General features: G+C 41.4%; 2 protein-coding genes across 2 annotated transcripts; both read left to right on the forward strand.

Annotated features, from left to right (window-relative positions):
- Nucleotides 1–1,093: 1,093 nt before the first annotated feature.
- Nucleotides 1,094–6,755, forward strand: EAPP (E2F associated phosphoprotein). The gene is made up of 6 exons (XM_051806294.1): nt 1,094–1,228; nt 1,719–1,900; nt 3,207–3,305; nt 3,661–3,784; nt 4,565–4,684; nt 6,134–6,755. The coding sequence occupies exons 1-6, from the start codon at nt 1,155–1,157 to the stop codon at nt 6,396–6,398; spliced, it is 864 nt and encodes a 287-aa protein (XP_051662254.1). The 5' UTR covers nt 1,094–1,154; the 3' UTR covers nt 6,399–6,755.
- Nucleotides 6,756–11,490: 4,735 nt separating this feature from the next.
- SPTSSA (serine palmitoyltransferase small subunit A) lies at nt 11,491–15,748 on the forward strand. Its single transcript, XM_051806304.1, has 2 exons — nt 11,491–11,666; nt 14,495–15,748. The coding sequence occupies exons 1-2, from the start codon at nt 11,564–11,566 to the stop codon at nt 14,596–14,598; spliced, it is 207 nt and encodes a 68-aa protein (XP_051662264.1). The 5' UTR covers nt 11,491–11,563; the 3' UTR covers nt 14,599–15,748.
- Nucleotides 15,749–21,904: the final 6,156 nt, after the last annotated feature.

Genomic DNA, 21,904 nt, shown 5'->3' on the forward strand with positions numbered 1-21,904 from the left:
CAGAAATACTTTATAGAGAACTTCTTGGGGGTTTCTTTCCAGAAAAGTGAAGTAGTGGTGGAAGGGAGTTCAGAAAGTGCATAAAATATCTATGAAAGGTAATACTGCCCCACTGTGATAGAGATAAAAAGATTTGCTTCAGAAAAAAAAGTGAAGGTATCCCCTATGAAGGAATGTGTGAAAAAGATCTCATTCTGCTAACTGAACTTAGAACTATGAAGCCAGTTTTAATAGTTGTATTGATTTGTGTCTCTTACTTGAACCACAGATTTTTTCCAAGAGGTGCTGTTCTGTTGTGTAGTTTCAGGATGTTGTAAAATTAGGCTTTACTTGATGAATTGCTCTTCACAGTGGGATTGCTGCTTTATATGGGTTTGTAGGCCTTCAGTGGAGCAGCAGAATTTCGGGTGAATGGTATATTTGGAAGTGCAGATCAGTGTAAGTCAATGTCTCTCTGTGGTTACAGATGCCCTGTACCAGAGGTGAAAGATTTGTTTTGTTTTGTTTTTTTCTCAAATAAGGTGAATTGCACAGTGTAGTATACTTACCCTGCTGCCTTGCACATCAGAACATTGCAGAGGAGTTTGCATTGTGTGTTGATTCGTGTACGCATCACCTCAGGCTTCGATGGCCATTGCCCGATGGCTCTTGGCAACTCGCCTAGTCCAGAGTATTCCCACCAATGCCTATTGCACTAATACTGTGCTGTTCATCTTCCAAATATAACAGGTATAATTCCTAAGGAACTCATCTATAAATAGACTATAAGGGACAAAGATGACAATGTATATACAGTTACCAAAATTGTAAATATTTTAAGTAGGATGTGGGAACAGTTTTTAGGTTAGTTTTTGCTGTTCAGTGTTACTAGCTCATTAAACTTTTTTCAATCCTCTTGGTATTGGGTGTGTCTCTTAAAACTCTAATCCCGGTTCGGTAACGCCGGAGCAAAGTGCTTAAAACGTGACCCGAAGACTTGCAACTCCAAGGAGCAAAGGGAAAAGAGCGGCGGGGCCGCCCAGGATCGGCGGGGCCGGGCCGAGGCGGCGGGGGCGGGGCGGGGGCGGGGCCGGGCGGGCTCGGCCGCCGGAAGCTGCGGGCCGCGCGGAAGGGGCGGGGCCGGGCCTGGCAGCGGGATTGCGGCGGGTGCCGCCATGAGCCGCCTGCGGGAGGAGGACGATCCGTACGTGGTGGAGGAGCCCAGCGACGATGAGCGGGCTCTCAGCAGGTGCGGGCGAGCCCGGGGCGCCTGGAGCTGCGGGCCGTGGGGTGGCTCGGGCCGGCGGCAGGGGCCCCGCTCTCGCCTGGCGTCTCCGGGCCCGGGCGCTGGGCCAGGCCGCGCCTTGTGCGCCGGGGCTACCCCCGGCCCTGGGGCGCTCGCGGGGTGCAGGAGGATCGGCCTCGCAACAGCCGCGGGATTTCCTTCCCTGGAACCGGCGTATTCACGTTTCTGACCGCACCGATGGCGGTGTGTTAAAACGGCCCCTGCGCGGAGCGGGAGCTGCAGGGACACAGTCGGCTGAAGCTCCTTTGCGTTTAAACCAGAGTTTTAATATCACCAAACTAATAAAGTCTTTTAATAAGTACGGTTTCCATAAAGATATGAGTAAATGTTTCCTAGTGAACCCACACAATTCAGCTGTTTGTTCTCCAAGTCACTATGTCCGTGTTTTAAACTGGTTGCAACAATTAGGTGTGTAACGTTTAAATGTTTGTAGCTCAGAGGATGAGGTGGATGTGCTCCTACACGGCACTCCTGACCAGAAGCGGAAGCTGATACGAGAGTGCCTGACTGGGGAGAGCGAGTCTTCCAGTGATGATGAGTTCCAAAAGGAGATGGAAGCAGAACTGAACACCACCATGAAGACTATGGAAGGCAAATGGAAATCACCAGAAATGGGTAAATCATGCTTAACAGCTGCTTGCATATAAAAATCATGAGTTAAGTGAAGTTAATGTAGTATTTTCATGGCTAGCGAGGCTGTGTATGCAGTGATAGTTGAGTTTTTTGAAGCCAAGGGAGAAGTCTTAAAATGGCTGATGGTGCCTGTGGAAATGATCACAAGGTGCTGTTTCAGTGAATGCTTTTTTTTTTTTTTCATTTTTTTAAGACTTCGGTTTTGGTGTTTTTGAACTTCTGATTACTTGCTTTAGTATGATTTCTTTCTGTTAGGTCAGACCCCTTTTTTCCAATATCTCTTTAAGTTCTTTCGTGCATGTTTAGAAGTCTCTTGAGCAGGTTGCAGTCTCCTGTACTTTATCTAGTGGCTCTGGATGGCTGTCAAGCTTTGGAGGCCTTTCTTGAAGAAAGGAATAGCACCTGGTATTTTGAATCGGTTGGGGGAAACAGGAAAAATATTAATCTCTTCCTCCCTTACCCGCTCATAATTGTTGCAGCAAATAGTAAAACTGTATTGAAGATACCCATGTTCTGGAATTTGTATATTATGGGTGCAAGAGATGGATGCTTTGGCATTTGACTAGCGTATGTTTTTACTTTTTACAAAACAACTTGTGAAGTGTTCTTAATGTCCTGGTGAATCAGTGTAGTAGTCACATCAGTCTGGGGACTTCACTCTGCATTCAACGCGTTTATTAGTTTTATTTATGTTAGTGGCCAAATATGATTTTGTTCAGTTAAGAATATATAGCAATATTTGCACCACCACATCCATACAGCACAGGATAGGAGTTTTGGTGCAGACAGGCCATGATGCATGTGTTTGGCGGTTCATCTGGGTCTTTTTTGAACTTCTGTGGCCCTGAAATTTTGGGGGACTTTTTTAGTGAATTTTATTGTAATCAAAGTTTGTGAAACAATGTGCTACACCTGTATTTCTTTCACATGACTAAAGATTTGTGGAGTGTCTTGTGCGTATTACACAGGGCAGAGATAGGCATATTTGTTGTGGTGCTCTCTGTGCCTAAAGGAAGTGTACCCTGGGAGAAACCTTCCTTTAAACCTTCCTGAGGTTCATCTCAGAGGGAAGGAGTAGCTTTGCAGCTTTCACCTGTAAGTGAAATAACACAAGTGATGTGGATGATCAGGATATGGGAATAAATTGGGAGAGCTGTTACTTAACACACCCAGACAGAGCAGAGCACTCTGGATAGAGTAACGAAAGTGAAGGTTTGTTCTGGGCTGTGTACTTGCTGTCCTTTTGTTGGCGTGTTCCTACCATTTCTTTCTCTAATTGCACCCACAGGTACTTCATCAAGTACTGGGCAGACTGGACCTGCCACCACTTCAAAATACTATGATGATATTTACTTTGATTCTGATTCAGAGGATGAAGATAAAACAGGTAAATGACAGAGGAGAGAGGAGGGCATCTTTATGGTACTTCTCACTCTCAGACCCTGTAGAATTCTCTTGGGGGGGTCAAGAGGCTGTTCCTGAAGGAAGCCTTTTAGGGGGAATTACCAGCCTATATAATCTCAGTGTAGTTCCTGCAACTTGATGATGTATCCCAGTGTATGTAAGGTGTGTTAATGCTTTGGGGCTATCTATTTGGAGGAGAGATGAGCTAGACCTTTAAGTTTCAGTTTAAATTTATTGTGAGGATGGAAAAGGAAAATTGAAAAAATATTTTGATAATTTAAGTAGAGAATAATCATATGCCTGATGGATGTAACACATTCTTGCACAAATCTTTCCAGATACACACGATGTCCGGAAAAACAGAAAACATCAGCAGCGTCGGATTCTTTCCAATGATGAACTGCTATATGACCCAGAGGAAGACAGTAGAGACCAAGAGTGGGTAGACTCACAGAGGAGAGGGTAAGAGACCATCCTTGGTTGCTTAATATCAACTGAGAATTTTAAATGAAAATGGTGAATGCAGAGAAAAAGCCAATGCTGTCAAGTCCATCCAGCGAAACTATTTTTTATTTATAACTTACAGCATATGAAATTTAGAAGCCCATAAAATGTTTAATGTGTATGTAATGGAAGTTGAGTAAAACTGCACAAAACTTGCAATTTTTAAAATCAAGATTTCTGACTTCTGTAAGCCGGTTTTGTCTGTAGATCTCATCTAAAGAACCATGCTGTGAGTTAAAAGTTGTAAGATAATTTGGTTGTTAATTAATATCTATTCCTACTAAATACTGTGTCTAGTTTTGGAAATTTTTGGAAACTTTGAATTTAGCAAGCCACAAAATGTTCAGATTAAATAAGAACAGCACAAATCTGCTTTACTGAGGGTTTTTTGAAGGGTAAAGTAGAAAAATGGTTGTTGCAGCTGAAGTAAAATTCTCCATGTATATCTTTTGAATAAGATAATATTAATATATGTTGCCTGCAGAGATTGCACTTGAGATACCTCCTTTGTCAGAGGAGAGGGTTATCAGGCACAAATTCTCATGCCGAGGTATTTGTCTCCCCAAATGAAAATTATCTGTACAAAGTAAATGAAAAGATACTGGTATGTGCTTTCCCCCTGCTTTATTTATGGTGTATTTTAATGTAAAAAAGGTTTGACAGTTGACTTGATATGACCAATAGCAAGGGCCTGTAATTAATTTTTTGTCTCTCCTTCCTCCTTTCTTGCATTGGTAGGTACCGTAACCAAAGAAGAGCTCCACAACGGCAGCAGGCAAAACCTGCACCTGTCCCCAATAGTGATGCTGTTTTGAATTGCCCTGCTTGCATGACAACATTATGCCTGGACTGCCAGAGGTAACTAGTGAACAATAAGGGTCTTTTTGTAATGTCTTTTTTCAGTCAGGAGTATTTTTATTGTATTCAGTTTGGTCAATGGATTTTATCAATTCTGTCTTGCAAAGTGTCGCTAATAAAGAGAAGGCAGGTAGGTGTGAATCAGGTTTAGAGTTGGATGCTGGTTTGTAAAAATGATGATCACTTTAACCTACAGTGGGGAGATGTGGAAGAATAAGGTAGAACTTTACCAAAGTGGACAAGGTAAACTTTTAAAAAAATATAATAATTGTGGACTAAGCAGGTAGTTCAGGCAGATTGGGGTTTTTTTAGATATATATCTGTACCTATTTGCTTGATGTTCAGAGGCATGAAACTATTACAGGTTATTTTTGTGTAAAAGAGCCTTGTTAAAGGAGGATTAAGCAAAATCAAGATAGTGAATTCTTACTTGGTTTGAGTCTTAACAGTTGTGGTTTTCAGTTACATTTAAAAGTGCCAGGAAAGGATTTACATGAGAATCCATACTATGTTTGCTGCTCTCCAGTATCTTCATCGCAAATCTAGTTAGTGCTGCCTACCCTATGCTAAGGAGAGGACTCTTGAACTGGGATTAACAGGAGAAAAAAATCTTGTGAAATGAGGAATAAGCTACTTATTATTTACTGAGTATTTTTGATGATTGAGGATGAAATTCCATAGCAGCCTTAAAGCATCTACTGGGTGCTGTTTTTCTCTGTCTGCTTTGCTGGCACTGGTAGTTCCTGACCCTGTTCTGTAATTAAGTATTTCAGTTTGCTAAGCTGACAGAAAACTCTCAATTTTTATTGCCAAACTGGTCTTTCCTCGGTTTAATCAACTGAAATAGCTCAGCACAACATTATACAAGCAGTAAAGCTAGCAGAAGTCAAGGTAGGACTTCTGCAGCCACTGTTATGTCAGTTTAAGCTGCTGTAAAACTGCACCCTAGGGACATTGTGTTAAATTGAACAAAAGCCCTGAGTTTTGCTACATACTCCAGATATACAGTTGTTAAGACTGATGACAGCTGAAAATGCATTTTATGTTTTACTATAGACATGCTTTTTCTAGTGTGATGTCTTAATGCTTGTTATTTATAAATAAGGAATTGCAGGCTTGCAAGACATTTTAGGATGTCAGTGCCAGTAGCTGAGTCATTTGCACTCCTGATCTTTTGCCTATTGCCAGCTATATGTAGCAATGCATAATTCTGCAGTACCAGTACCATTGTACTCCAGGCTGGTTATTTCAGCAACAGCCAGCATTTTTTTAAAAAATGCCTTAAAAATATAACAGATGGCTGCAATTCTATGATTTTATTATTTTTGTAGTTGTGACTTCTGTTTATAGAATGTCATATTTATTTGGCTTTCAGCTCTTTGTCATAGTACTTCCTATCTTTAATCTAATTTTCAGTGATGGTAACAGATTTTCTCCCCTTCTCCATAGACATGAATCTTACAAAACACAGTACAGAGCAATGTTTGTGATGAACTGCGTTGTTAACAAAGAGGAAATACTGAAATACAGAAAGAAGGTAAAGAGCAGAAGTAAGAAAATGAAGCACGGCAAAGAAACTAGCTCTGTACAATCAAATCAAGAAGAGGAGGAAGTATATCATCCAGTATTATGTACTGAATGCTCAACTGAAGTGGCAGTAATGGATAAAGATGAAGTTTTTCACTTCTTCAATGTTCTAGCCAGCCACTCCTAATGTGCAAATGCAGGGGGAAAAATTACTGCGCTGTTTTAAGAATGTGGGAAGTGTCAGAAATGCAGGCATGTTAGCCTTTTTAAACTGTGGTCTTGTAAATGTGCATTTTCATCAGAGAACTTTGTAATGGTTGGACTTTTGCAAACTTTATGAAAGGAACACAGTTAACTGCGTGCATTTGAGAGCAATATTCTTTTCTACCGTCAGGTGGTTGCATCATTGGGGATTTAAAATTTTGTAAATATCATGTAAGATCTGTATATGATGATCATTCCCTGTATATATACTACCCATTATCTGAGTATGTATTAGAACTGCTCCTTGGAATAAATACTATATAGTAACTGGTTCTCTGTAGCTGCACTGATCATGTTTATGGCACGGGATAAACAACTCCAAGTCAGCATGTTGGGTGTCCTTAGGCTTGTGTTCTTGGTAGATTTGCACACAGGTAGGTTTGTGTTGTGGTTTAACTTCAGCTGGCAACTAAGCCACACAACTGCTTGATCACTTCCCCCCTCCCTCAGTGGGGAGGAAATTTGGAAAAAAAGGTAAACCTCATGGGTTGAGATAAGAACAATTTAACAGCTGAAACCAAATATGATTATGATGATGATAATAGTAAGGGGAGGGAGAGAGAAAGTAAGTGATGCACTACTGCGTGGCCAGCTTTTGGTAGTGGCGATGGCTTCTGTGAGAAGCTGCTAGAAAATTCCTCCATATCTGACAGCCAGTGCCAGCTGTCCAGGATGGACCCACTGCTGGTCAAGGTTGGGCCAGTCAGAAATGGTGGTAATGCCTCTATGATAACATATTTAAGAAAGAAAAAAAGTTACTGCACAGCAGTAGTTGTGGCCAGAGAAGAGCAGAGTGGGAATATGTGAGAGGAACAACTCAGCAGACACCAAGGTCAGTGGAGGAGGAGGGGGAAGAGGTCTCCAGGCGCTGGAGCTGAGGTTCTGCAGCCCATGGTGAAGCAGCTGTCCCCCTGCAGCCCATGGAGGTCCACAGGGGTGCAAAGATGCAGCTGCAGCCCGTGGAGGAGCCCATGTCAGAGCAGGTGCCCAAAGGAGGCTGTGACCCCATGGGAGGCCCATGCTGGAGCAGGGGCCTGGCAGGGACCTGTGGACCCATGGAAAGAGGAGCCCGTGCTGGAGTAGGTTTCCTTGAAGGACTTGTCACCCTCTGTGAGACCCATGCTGGAGCAGCTTGTGCCTGAAGGACTGCACCCTGTGGAAAAGTGACCCATGTTGCAGAAGTCTGTGGAGAACTGTTGCTTATGGGATGGACTCATATGGGAGAAGTTTGTGAAGGACTGTCTCCTGTGGGAGGGACCCCACACTGGAACAGGGAAAGGACTCTTCTCCCTGAACAGTGGCAGGAATGTGTGATGAACTGACTGTAACCCCCATTCCCCATCTCTCTGCACCACTGGGTGGGAGGAGGTAGAGTCTAGGAAGGAGGGAGGGGTGGGGGGAAGGTTTTTTTACGATCTATTTTCCTTCTCATTATCCTGCTCTGATTTTGTTAGTAATAAATTCAATTAATATCTCCCAAGTTCAGTCTGTTTTGCCCATGACAGCGATGAGTGATCGCTCCTGATCCTTATCTCAACTCATGGATCTTTCCCTATGTTTTCTCTCCTGTCCACTTGCAGAGGTGAGTGATAGAGCGGCTTTGGTGGGTGCCTGGCATCCAGTCAGGGTCAGCCCACCCACAACACAACTCTCCACCTGCTGACTGATACCCAGCTTGTCCCTGAGCAGCAGTCGACCCCCTTCCATGTAACTCCCCCAGTTTATATACGGAGCCATGACATTCTATTGTACGGAATATTCCTTTGGCCAGTTTGGTCAGCTGTCCTGGCCATGCTCCCTCCCAGCTTTTTGTGTAGCTCTTCACTGGCAGAACATGAAACACTGAAAAGTCCTTGACTTAGGATAAGTACCACTTAGCAACAACCAAAACATCAGAGTGTTCGTGAGAACATTTTTCTCATACTAAATCCAAGCTACTGAGAAGACTATGAACTCTGTCCCAGCCAAAACCAGGACACTTTGATAAAGAAGGAATTGTCACCGTATTTGGATTTTTCATTCATTAAGATCTCAAAAAGTTGAAACTTCCATTTATATAGAGTGGAAAATGAGCTTATATAGAGTTTGCTGGCATGGATTGTTCTGCAATGGATCATTTAAATCAGCATATTAATGTCTAATAATACAGCTGAGTGCTCTACATATAAATATGTATATGAAGAAAGTACTGAACTTTATTGTCCTTTTTCCTTACGATGACACATTTTAAGAAGAAATTTATGATCAGATCTATGACCATAGAGCTAATTTGCATGCTTTTTCTGTTTCTTTAGTACATTTACATCTTCTTTATGGAAGCATAAAGAGCTTCTGCTACTTGATATTTATGAAGCCACTGCATAGTTAACAACGGATCCTTCCCTCTCTTCTTCCAGGTGTATGCCTAAGAGGTGAACTCTTGTTTTTTATAGTAAATCTCCTCTCTATAGCCTGATATGTTTTTAAGTTTACTTTGAACAATGGTCTGAAAAAAAATCTCATCATTGTGCTTTTTGTTGTAATAGTACCAGGAATAATTTGTTATATGTGCTTTGAGGAATTGTCAGAAATATTTGAACTTAGGAGGCAAGAACCTGAAGAACATACTTCTTTTGTGCCTTAGATTATAATAAAATCTTGTGACTCTTTGGTTACCTTTTGTAGTCCCTGGTGTAGTATTTTACTAATGTACACACACTCGTTCTACACTGTTAATGAGATTAGGAAGAAATAAACATGTTGGTTCTTCTGTCAGAATTACATGAGAAAAACATTGAATTATTATTTTCAAGTCAGCAGAAACTTATCTTCTCCTTGATGAAGTACAGAACTGTTGATGCAGCTGCTGAACACTTAATTGGTTGGCCAGTATGATGTGCCTTCCTCTGCATGTGCAACCTACAAATAAAATGGAGCCATGCAGGTTCTGAGGTTTGGGATATGCCTGAAACAAGATCTCAATCTCAGCTTTGCTACCTACTAGTCAGACTCCTTAGTGGAGTGTCTGACTTGCAGTATTAGATAGCTGTGGGATCATTTAAAGTGAGAGAAATTGTTACTGTGTGCCATGAGCCAGGAGGTGCATAAGGAAAATTTTGAATGTACAAAGAACTGTTTCTTCTTGGTAGAAGTATGGAGGAACAGATGTGATACAGAGCATATGGTCTGTGCTTTCAGGCATGCTGGCCTCGATTTAGCTCTCTTCATGTTCCAGGTGAAGCATGAAGGCTCTCTAGGTTAAGGGTCTTGGCACTGACCTGCTGGAAACATGAGCACGTGGGAATGTAGTTCAAGGGCTCAAGAATTGATGTGGGTGGTATCAGGATTATTACTAAGTGATGACAGTCCCTAAGCAGGGGTAAAACGGAGCTGGTGAAGGAGGGGAAACTCTATACATAGGAATATTGTCCATTTTCTGAAGGGGCTAACTAGCAAAAAAACCTCTCATGAATATGCACCACAACAAAAAAGTGTAAGGGGCCACCCACCTGGGGTGTTAGGGCAGGTGCAGTGGGGGATTTTGAAGACAGCACACCTCTAGATATTACCCTTCCTCTTATCCCAGGTCCTTTCTTGCTGCTGCGGTTTGTTTGCCTTACCACTTGAATTGCAGAGCTCCTTGTTTGGAATCATAGGAACAGACAGGACTGGGACTTGTTTGCTCCATGTTGATCATGCTCTTGCAGCTTAGAATAGGAGTAATGCTTTACTTGTGCTGAATACCCCACTTGTCCTTGAACATTGGACATGTTTATACAGAAAGGCGCCTTTCATGATTACCACTGCCTTTTCAAGCAGCTACACCAACACAGGGCTCCTCCAGCAGCAATTGCAACAAGCGACGGCAGTCTTGGGTAGGGGCAACAGCTCCTGTAGGCAGTTGTGTGGGGGTATTAACTGTGTGAGTGCTCTCATTTCTACTTGTCTTTTAAGAAATCTGCAAAGTGTGTCTAAATGTCTTCTGGGTGAATTAAATCCCTTTTCAGATTCCTGCCACACGAACTAGTAGAGTCTTAAGTTCTGTCTGCCAGCTGCTCTTTTTTTTCACAGTAATCTCCTGGTCCTGTAGTTTTATTTTGCAGCTGTGTAAATAACTCATATGTGCATCCTCCTGTGGTTGTATTTCCTTGTTTTTCATTGTACAAACAGCACAGGTGAAGGTAGTGGTGGGGTGGCTGCAGGAACAGAATCACTGCTCAGTGACATAATTGCAAATTGATTTACCAAGCAGAGTATAGTGGGTCGACTTCAGTTTCTAATCGGCGGCTACGGTGTGCACACTTGGCAAATGAGGTCCTGGCTGGTGACCTGGACCTGCTGCCTGGTGGTTGCAATGCATGCTCTGCTTAGTTAAGGTGCCTGATGATTGTGTACATCCCTTTCCAGCTGGCTTTCAACTCGTGCCTTCTAGAGTGGCAGTATAAACTGCCAAGAGCCTTCCTACTCATGTAGTCCCAAACTGCTCTCTGGGAATTACTTATTAATCTTAGGCAAATTAGCAGTCAGGGCAGGGGTGTCCCACACCCTCTGGTTTCTGGCTCCAAGTGCCTTAGGGAAGTGAAAAGCTAGCAACAGTCACAGTAAACAGTTGATCTATCACCTCTTTCTTTTTTCTATTCATACGGATCAGTGTCATCACAGTTGGCCGATCTTAAGGTCGCATTTATCCGAGCCATGTTTTTGGGTGGGCTTTACCGTCTGACAACGAAACCGAAGGCCTGTGCAGAGCATTTTTAACATGCCTCCCGTGGGCCTTGCCGAGCACCGGCTTCGGGTCTGCCGCGATTCCCAGATCAAATTTGAACAGGAGGTGTGACTCGGGCTGGCAGGTTACCAGGTTCAGGGCCAGCCGCGTAACGTAACGAGACTGGGCCCGATGTGGGCGTTCCTCGGGGAGGGCCGAGGTACCGGTGTGCCGGGGGTGCCCCAGACGTTCTGTCCGGGTGTGGGATCACCGGCACCGCCCCGTGCGGGCCCCACAGGCCGCGGCCTCCCCGTGTCGGCGAGCGCGGGGCGGGGCCGGGGGAGGGCTGTCCCGGCTGCGCTCGGCCTGGGCCCGGCGCGGTGCCGCTGGCGGCGGGGAGCGCCATGGCGCTGGTGTCGGCGCTGAAGCAGATGTCGTGGCTGTACTACCAGTACCTGCTGGTCACCGCGCTCTACATGCTGGAGCCCTGGGAACGCACCGTTTTCAGTATCCTTCTGGCGGAGTGTGTGTGTGTGCGCGGCGCTGGGGCTGCCCACCGCCCCCGCTCTGCCCGGCGGCGGCTCTGGGGCTGCCCCGAGGCGGCCGGGCGGGTGTGGCGGCTCCGCCGGGCCGGCGGGCGCGGTGCCGGGGGAGCGCCTCGGCCGTGGCCGTGCTGAGGGCGCTGCCCCGGCGGGGCTTGCTGGGCGTGGAGGAGAGTCGGGTCGGGTCGGGCCGGGCCGGGCCGGGAGGGGAGCGGCGCGGGGCCGGGGGCAGCCGGCCTGAGGCACCGAGCGCGGCCGGAGCACGCAGGGGGCAGAGGAGCGGCAGCCTCCGCTCGGAACCGAGCCTTGACCCCGCCTCGCAGGCAGGGGCTCAGCTCCTCTCCCTCCCAAACTAATATGTTGCCCGATCTGGGAATAATCCTCATTCAGCTGTTTCGCATCCCGTGTCCGGGCGTCTGGCGACCTAGTTCGTTTCTCCTCCAGCACAAGTTTATATCTCTAGAGTTATGGCAGTTCCGGCTTTTGTACTGAAATCCCGAGCTTTTTTGTTAAGGTGTCTTTAGTGTTTTCTGTTGTATTTTTGCCTAGAGGAAAGTAAATGTGCACGCTGCAAAACCTTGCAAGCCTAGGTTTTCATGGTGCTTTGTCTTGTGGCTTTTCTTACATAGGTATTTAATCCTCGAACTGTTAAGTTTGTCTCTTTTGGAGTGGAAGAACTTGATAGATGCTCATGTAAAGACATCTGTATCAAGACTATTTACAGGTTTTCTTCTTTACCTGGTCCTTTTTTAGCAGTAGTATATTTTCTCAAGTATTGTTATGGCGTTGCAAGTATTTCTCTCTGAAGTGTGGCTGTTTTGATCTTGACTTAAAACGATATTTCAGTGTGAATGACCCTGAGCCATCTCCAGTTAACGCTGAGAGGCAAAGAGAAATGAATGAAAACATTAACAAAGTAGTGAGAAGGTGCTTTTACTGACATACTGCTCAGTTCTGTAAAGAAACTCACTTTTGTTATGTAAGAGTGGTTGCCCAAGTTACAGTGGTGTGATCGAACATCTATTTTTTTCCTGTCTCAAGTCAGTAGAAATGGAGATTATAAAAACTTACTACTTTTCTAGTAGACTTACCATGCACAATTCTTTAGCTAGGGGTTCTTACGTTAAAAATGTATTCCTTGCTAACTAACCTTTCTCCTTTTATGCCATTTATGTTTCACTGAGGAAACTTAATTTTTGTTTTCCCTGCAATTATATTAGTCATGAGTATTTTTTTCCTTTTTAACTTAAATGAAAGTGTATGCATATTTACTTTCATAAAATGCTCATATTGTAATTGCCACATAACTGACAAATGTAATGAGTGGCACAAGTATCGCTTGTGATCTCAGATCAGCAAAATTTCTTTTTGTCCTTAGACCGGACTCTTTGGCCGTGGGTGGGCCATGTCTGCCAGGTGGTGTACGGCTGCAGCGCAGACACAACGGCCTTGGGAGCTAATGGTGTGTGGCTCTGCTGCGTGTCACACTGCTGCTTGTGCTCCAGCATCGGAGGAGAGCGCTGATACGGAAATGTGGATTTATGTGTTGACCTTCATTTTAGTATCTCTTACTGTCTTCCGGGACTATAAATACACTAAGCAGCTAGTATGCTCTAATAAGCACAGCTAATACCTCTGCTCTGCCATAGGGAAGTCAGTCGTAGAGCATTTGTTACACTTGTGTGTGGTGACTTGATTTCACGAAGATGCAGAGCATGCACAGCTCCTCTGGTTTCACCTGCGGAAACTGAGTACTGCTGTCTGGGGTTATCACGCTTGTTAATCTCCAGTGCTTTTTATAGTGCTTTGGTCTAAGTTTACTGAATCTCTGCAGGTAGTTGGATGAAATCAACAGATTTTCATTGGTTTCCATTATTTTTGAATTTCTGAAACCTTAAGCTTTCAGTGGTGTAATCTTTCAGTAATCTGATGTCTTTAGATAAAGCTTCAAGAGCCCTAGAGCTTGACAAAAGTCCAGTTGTACATATGCTTATAAGCTATTGTCTCACTTCTGTTAGGCATGCAGCTAATAAAGTGGTCATCTTAAGATTTTTTAGATAATAGCTTCATGTAAAGTTTGTTTTGCAGTGTGATCTGCTATAGTAAAGTACTACTGATGGAGAAACGGACCAAATATTGTAGTGACTTAGAGCCCTAGGGGACACTGGAAGCTAGAAATGGATGTGAGGTTTCCTGACTATTATGCTAACAGTACAACTTTCACACCAGATGTGTTTTGTGCATCGTAAATTGAATTTCTTAGGTCATTCTATTCCAGGAAGTTGAGATCAGCATCTAATGCTGTCTGCTTAAAAATGAGGTCATCCACAAATAAGAATGGTAGTATTCAGTACAGCTATCATATTATTGTGGTTTGGTTTTGTTTTGGATTTTTGTGATGGTTGACTTTTTTCTACTTGGCTGGATGGGGCTGGCTTCTGCAGAATTGCTCAACACCTAGGAAGATGCATGTAAAAACCTGTGTCTTCTAAGTGCCTGTTTTCTGTTCTCCATCATGCTTCCTGTGCTCTGGCCTGTCCTCTTGTGTCTGTGACAAGGCAGTGGATAACTTGCAAGGCATCCTTTGCAATTCAGCTAATTGCTTCTGCCGGTGTTCTGGTTTTGGGTATTCAGTAGGTTCTTCCTATAGCTGTAATTTCTGAATGCAGTTGACCTTGTCTGATTGAAAAAGATAACATTATAAGATAGTAACCGGTAAAGTTTTAATGCTATAGTTTGTGATGTCTCATGCACTTCCTATTTCAAATGCTTTTTTCCTCAACTGTAATTCAGATTCCATGCTGGTTTCCATTGTTGGAATGGCACTCTACACAGGCTATGTGTTCATGCCTCAGCACATCATGGCAATATTGCACTACTTCGAAATTGTGCAGTGATGAAGAACCTACCTTCAAGAAGTAACTGGGCTTTGAAATCTGTTCTACAAAGAAGAATGAACCTCTTAGTTTTAACAAGATTTCTACCAATGTCCAAAAGACACGCTTATGACTCTGAAGACTAGGAAATGAGATATGTAGAGCAGGGACATGAGATGTGAGATGTCCCCTATGTTGTGTTCATTCCTTTTAATTTTACAAGATATGCTAGTTTTGTCTACTTTAACATTGTGATTGTACTTTGATATCAGTATTTTCTTAACTTTGTGACAGTTTCAATATTGCACTGTGAATGCTTTTCTTAATTGTAATTTTGAGTAAATCTTAATTGCCTTCTATTTTTAATCTGAAAGTCATCTTATTAAATGGGGCTTAAAGCTTTTGCTATTGTATGGTATGTATTTGCTTGGAGATTTCTATTAATGCGTTTTGTAAGAAAATACATCTAGATTCATATTAGAGACATGGATATATTCGTCTAACGCTATTTACAGAAGTTAGTTTGTATGACCGAACTCAGGTGTACTGTTTGCTGTCCAAACTTTGTTCAACAGTATATTTGTGCATATCACCTAAATTTGGAATTGGCCATTATTTCAGTCTTCTGTATTCTACCTGTTGGAGAAGGCTGGGGGAGATGAGGCACTGAAGCGGAGTGAAGACTGCATTTGTTATGTTTCAAGTAGTGTTGTAGTTCTCAGCTTTATCTAGTGGGGGAAAATGGACTTTACTGGCATAGGCCCACATAAGGCTTTGGGTTAGCATTTTAAATCAACCCTGTTTTTCTAGCTGCCAATTCAATTGTAATTTTACAGGATACTTTATTATGTTCCAATGATTATGGTTTCTGCTAATTTTCACTCAACAGTGTAACTATGTCTAGGTTTTAAAGGGGTTTTCTATTGCTGCTAGTATTCCAAACATGTTTTCGCTACAAACGACCAAAACACAAGGGTTTCAATGGACTTGAGTTACAACTACAGCAATAAGTAGCTGAATACTTGGCTGAAGTCCTGTCTTTTTTTTTAATAGGGATTTTTTTCAGTTTTGTATTCTGAAATGTAAGATGGTGACAACTTTCTTAAGTGGACAATTTTTTGTTGTTGTTGTTTAAAAAATAAAGGTTTAAAAGCAGAGTTTTGATGCAAAACTTTCTTAGAGAAGTTAATATGTTTCTGAATGCTGCTTGCTTTTCTCAGAACTTTCCAAAAGGGGAACAGTGATACTTGACCAAAGTACTGTGATTTTAATGGCCCAGTAATAATATGTACTGCTATATCTTTTATGCAACTTCTGTTGAAATCAGAAATTATAGATGTATCTATAGAAATACTGCCTTTTAGGTTTATTTAATTTTCTCAAAATTTTTCTTATGAGAAAACTTCATGTGTATTTGATTAAAAACCCTGTTGTTTTGGAAGCTATAAACAGTGAGCCTTAAACTTCTTAGGTGAACCTGAGCTTTCCTAGGTTGGTAGGAGTCTCCCTTTAAATTAGTGCTTTCACTTATTAGTAACTGACTATCAAAACTTGGGTAGGTTTTTGGGGTGGTGTTTTTTGTTATTGTTTGTGGTGCTTTTTTGTGGTTTTATTTAACTGTATCCAGAGTTGTGAGTGTTTTAAGCATATATGGAGTTAATGATAAGTTAACATACTCTTTTTGAAGTAACATAGCATAAATCTGATCTCTCTGAGGACTAAATTGATACTGTGATATTTCTTTGCATACTACTACCATGATTGATAGCCCCTTTCTCAGCAGTAGATGTATTATTTGTATGAGGGGAAAAAGCCTTTCTGTGTGGTGGCATTAGAAATGTTAAGCATGATTTTTAATTGTTAAAGGTTTTATAAAAAAGCATTGGTATGCGGACTTTTGTTAGCTGTCTGCTTTTTGCTGAGAATCACTTTACAGTCATTTGCGTTATGTTGGCTTGGGCGATATACTTGAATTCAATTGGCTAATTTGAGTACAGTCTTTTTCAGCATTTCTTTTAGTATAAATCAAGAATCTCATAGTCCTGGACTGTTCTTTTTAGATTCTGGATACTTCGTTAAAGATGGAATAATTTAATTAATAAAATACAAAGTGTTATTAGAGTTTGAATTTCTAGAAGAATGTTTCTGCAGTATCTCCTTTTCTTAAGGTTGATGTAGTGAAGAGATGGTTCAAGTGGTGATAATTATGAAGCAGAGTAAGTTTTCTTTTTTTAAAGTAAGGGTATCGGTAGGGATTTAATTAATCATTACATTTGAGTAATAAATGAATCATACGACTAACAAATTGTTTTCCCCAGTCTGTTTTATTGTCATATTAGCTGGGGGATCAGCTAATATCAGCTTTTTCTGTGCAAGCTGGACGTCAAAGGCAGGTTAAATACCTTTTGGAGGCAGCTGGTCAATTTTGCTTTTGTTTTTTGATAACAATTAAGCCATTAGTAATTTAGATAAAGTTGGAAAAAAACAATTGTGAGAAATGAGAAAAAAAATCAGCTGAGAAACCTGCAAGTTTATGTTAGTCTTTTAATAGTAATAGCTCTCGTGGTTTAGACCAAGTAATTAGAAATAAGCATTTAAAAATGCATTAACTGTGTCATAACAGACACAGTTATCAGAACTTATAATTCCAGCTACATGTGCCAGCCCCCCTGTGGCAGGCAGACTCTGTACCAGGGCACCCTGCCCGCGCAGGGTGACTTGCTGTGCTGGCAGCCCTGGGTCTCCCAGAGCTGGCTCTGCAGAGGCTCCTTGCCTGCCTCCAGGGCTGGGTACTGTAGAATTACTCATTAAAAACCTTTGCAGAAGGAGCTGCCGTAACCAAAACAGGCATAGTATTGCAGGAAGTCAGGGTGGAGCCAGAAACAGATCCAGGACCTGTGGGTATGTATGGCTTGAAATAGTTATATCTTTTAAAATAAATATATGCACAGACACTGTTTTTTTTTCTTTTATATGTATATAGATATACACAAACTGTTTATTTCTTATCGAAAATTATTACATAGCAATTAGTTTGGAGACAGAGGCTGTCGGGTTTCTTTTCTCATTTCTTTACTCTGGGAAGGAAAACACCAGAGAATCCTAAAGTGAGACTTTCTTGAGAAAATTCAGCAAGAAATCCATTTGTATATCCATCAGTATTAAAAATAAATAGATGTGAAAAGAGCATAGGAGCTGTAAAGGTGAATCTTGTGTGATAGATGGGCATTACGTTACTGCAAATTGGTGCAACTGGTATGTTGTGAAGTGTTGCCCAGTTCCATTCAGGTGCAGTAATGAAGTGTGCATTGTAAATGCTGAAGAAGAGGTACCTGCTTTTGGCTAACAACAAATAAAGGTTATATTGAGGTGAAGAGACACAACTTGAAGAGATTGGGTACCATGGGATGAGTGGGCTGTGCACAAAGCTGTGGAGACAGCAGCCATCCTCTAGAAGGATGGCATATGCTCTAGAGGAGCATACTCTGGAATTGGGACCCCAGTAAAGGTCTTCAGTTCCAGAAGTTCCTTTCACCTGCTTATTTGCCCATGTTTTCTGCAACTGCTGTTGTAGGAAGACAGTTTCTTCCCCTCTTGTTGACATGTTATCCTGATACCAGTGTAGTGCTATTGTTGTTTGGTTTTTTTCACAGACAAAGTCAACCCGAATATTTCATGCATGGTTTCTCTGATCTGCTAGGCCCTCCCTAAACAGCAGTCATCACTGAGCACAAAAGCTGCTGTCTTTTCTGCCTTTTGTTTGTGTAATGATGGTTTAAGAAGAAAATCTGGCATCATAGTCCAGACCTGGATCCACCTTCCTCTTCTGGTAATGGGGAGAGATGAAACTCTAGATCTATTCTAGATTTCAGCATGGAATTTTGGCAGACGCCTCTCTGCTTTTCATAAATCAGTAAATCATCACAAGATCCTCAATCCATCACAATTAGCATTGCATGATGGAATAATAAGAAGTTATGAATATCCACTCTCTCTGAGAGTTTAGCTGGATAAGAGTTGAATAGGCCTTGAGAAAACCTGATTCAATTTCTCAAGTAAATACCGATTTCTTAAGTAAAGTAAAAGTTGAACTGTTTCTTCACAATAATTTTGCAATGGCAGCCAGTGTCTTATCTCAAACACTACAAGTACTTACAATTAAATAGAATGGAGAATTGCATTATGCAACACCTTATCACTAAACATTTAACACAATGTTCAGTAGCTGGGAGGTGGCCTTGGCTGAAAGTCAGACTATGCTACTGCACCTTTTGTGGTGCTCTTGTGGTGTCTCTGAGCTATCCGCCACATATGCTTAACAAAATACACCTTATTCATGAGTGGACTTCCCATTGTTTAAAAAAAAACCAAAAAACTGCAAAACCAAACTACCTTTAAGACACTGTCTAGCACTTTATTTTGTTGGTAGTACTGCTTATTTTATTAGTGAAAAAATGATACTATATATATATAATTTATAAGCTGCATCTGTTTATGGATCAAACACTTAGACTTTATAATATGAATTGAGGCATGCTTTATCTTGGAAAGAGCCCTATTAAGTATTGGAGACTCTTAATTTACACTTAATTTACACAGTTCCCTGTGTTTTGCTGTTGCAAAGGTTTATGGCCCCAGAAACATGTAACTCCTTTACATTTTGGAGCCTAATAAAGAGATTCTACTTTCCTATGTGGAGAAGACTCTCTGTTAATAGCATTCTTAATTCAGGAGGAATTTTTTTATTCTAATCTAAAATTGCTTCATTATGTGAAATCAAAGGGAAGGTTCATACAGTGAAATATTGATACCAAAGATGAGACTGAAAATGAAAATTGTGTCTTTGGACAGTGAAAGGATGAATTGAGGGATGAAAATTCTTTTACAAAACCTCTGGTTTTTGTGAAACTTAAACCTATATGAAATATTTTTTCCTGATGTTTTGAGAAAAGTAGGAGTTATTTCCCTAAATAGAAAATGTAGCCTTGTTTTGAAATCTGAAGCTGATACCTGTGCTAAACCCCCAAACTACTAACAGTAAATATTTTATGTAAATATAGCAGTTACCAAGCTAGGAGCTACCTTACATTACAGAACAGTTGGTATAAGGGGTGATAGTACCTCATGGTTAGACTGTGTGGTTGTAATGTGTGGACCTATGGATTCACCTGGGTTAGAGATCCTTTGTGTCATAAAGGCAACCGCTGGTACCAGTAGGATGTGACTGATTTATTCATTTAGAGGTTGTAGTGATGGCGTTTGGTATTAAAGACTAAATAATCATTCTAAAGGCTTTACTGTTAGATCTTGTGGTTCAGAAACAGAAGTTTTGATTAAATAAATTAATGGGAAAACCAGGAATAATAAATTAATGGGAAAACCTCAACACCTGTCATAAGCTAGATAGATAATTGTGGAGCAGTAATCACTAAATTGGATATAGGACATGCCAGTTGCAGACAGATAATCATGGAGCAGTAATCACTAAATTGGATATAGGATGTGCCATTTCTAGGTACAACCCAAACATTAAAAATCTTGGAATAGGCTGTGTATCTATGCAGGAAGCAGCTATCCTCTGTGTTGGTGATCATGGTGGTGATTTTCTGTCACAGCCTATTACTGGCTGAAATGTGCTTTTACAGGTTAACAGGAGACTCTTTCGTTGATCTTCTGTTGCTCTTTCTTAACCTTGAAGGGTGTGTTCTGTATACGATATCAATCTTGTCACTGCAATAAGTTTCATTAGCCAGGATTTATGTTGTGGGTGTTTTAATGGTGAAAAGGTGACTGCTTTTGTAGGTGTCTCTTTTAGGCTTTAGTGCTTGAGGTTTGGAAATAAAGCATATGATTGATAAACTGCTTACTACTATCATCCCACAAAAAAAGAAAAAAAAAGAATCATACTGTTTCTTTTACCTTTTAAAGAAGTTATCCAGATAATGAGATGTTTGAGGAAGAAGCCTGAGATTCAATTTATAGTCATAGCTGGTTGCTTTTTTATTGAAACTGATAGTTCTTGGATAGCCTGAATGTTCCTGTACAAGCTCCTTGACCTATCTCATAGTTGGAAATAACAGGTAATCAACACTTTGCTAATATTCACACAGTTACAAGCATCATGTCTGACATATCTGGTTTTTATTCATGCCCATGTCTGCAGGTGGAATTCTCTTGGCATATTTTGCATTTTGTGTTCTCTGCAGTTTGAGATGGACAGCATATTTCTGGCCTGTGTTTCACAATGGCAAGACGACACACTAACCCCAAAGAACTTTTTTGGGAAAAAAAATTATATTGGCAATGATTGATATTTTTTGTCTTTTCTGTGAAATTTGTTTGTGTCTACTGAGGCATAAAAGCTGAGTTTTTATGATCACGTAAAAATTTAAACCAAAAATCTTCTATCCAAGGTTTATCTTCCTCTCCTGCTTTTGTAATGATCGGTCGTTGTCCTCTCTTCCTTTTGGATTGTTTTTTCTTTGAGATGTTCTTGGTTCATATACTGCAAAAAGAAAGAAATTAATGCCTCAGAACATATTTTTTAGTGATGCTATTTAATACACACTGGTAAGGTTATGAAAGTCTGGGAGATGTCTTTGAATAAAATAGTCTTTCTGGCATAACAGGATTGTGCTGTCAGATCATCTATGGGGCAATCCAAAGGCATGCATGGTCTGAATTTGAGTATCTAGTTAGATGTGCTAGACTACTGACAGCTTATTTTGCTTATATTATGTTAGCAGCTCAAAACAAACATTTTTGAGAGAAAGCCTCCTGTGATGCATCCCAGGGCTCAAGAAGTTTATATGCTTGGGTAGTACTTTGACTTTTAATCAGAATAAGCGCATAGTTCCCAAACTCAGGATTGAATTAGTGGGTGATTATATGAACTGGAGTATTGGTTAAAAAAATATTTTCAAAACACCTTCTGTGTTGTTTTACAGTATTTCAGTAAGCTGGACAAAAAAGTAGTGCTCAGCTCGGAGGGACTGAGGATAAAATGTGCACTCTGTTTGTCTTAGACAAACAGGGACTTCTGAACTGGTGTCTGATCAAATGGACAGGTGGGCTCCATGGGAAAGGAATCAAGGGGTTATCTGTATCCAGAGAATAGGAGACAACTTCTGCAGATATGAGGCTTTCTGGGTCAGGACACAGCTGCACAGTCTGCTTGCACAATGTGATGCTGCCTAATGCTGAGATCAGAAGTACCCTGCCGAAAGACTTGTGTCACTTCTCTGCATTTCCTTGGAGAAAGAGTTATATTAAGCCATTGAAAAGATTGCAAGTGTTTGAACAAGCTGAAATAGAGCACACAGAGACA

This window comes from Manacus candei, unplaced genomic scaffold (assembly GCF_025592945.1).
Source record: "Manacus candei isolate 608988 ecotype Guabito, Panama unplaced genomic scaffold, ASM2559294v1 h1tg000067l, whole genome shotgun sequence".
In the NCBI taxonomy this organism is placed as follows: Eukaryota; Metazoa; Chordata; class Aves; order Passeriformes; family Pipridae; genus Manacus; species Manacus candei.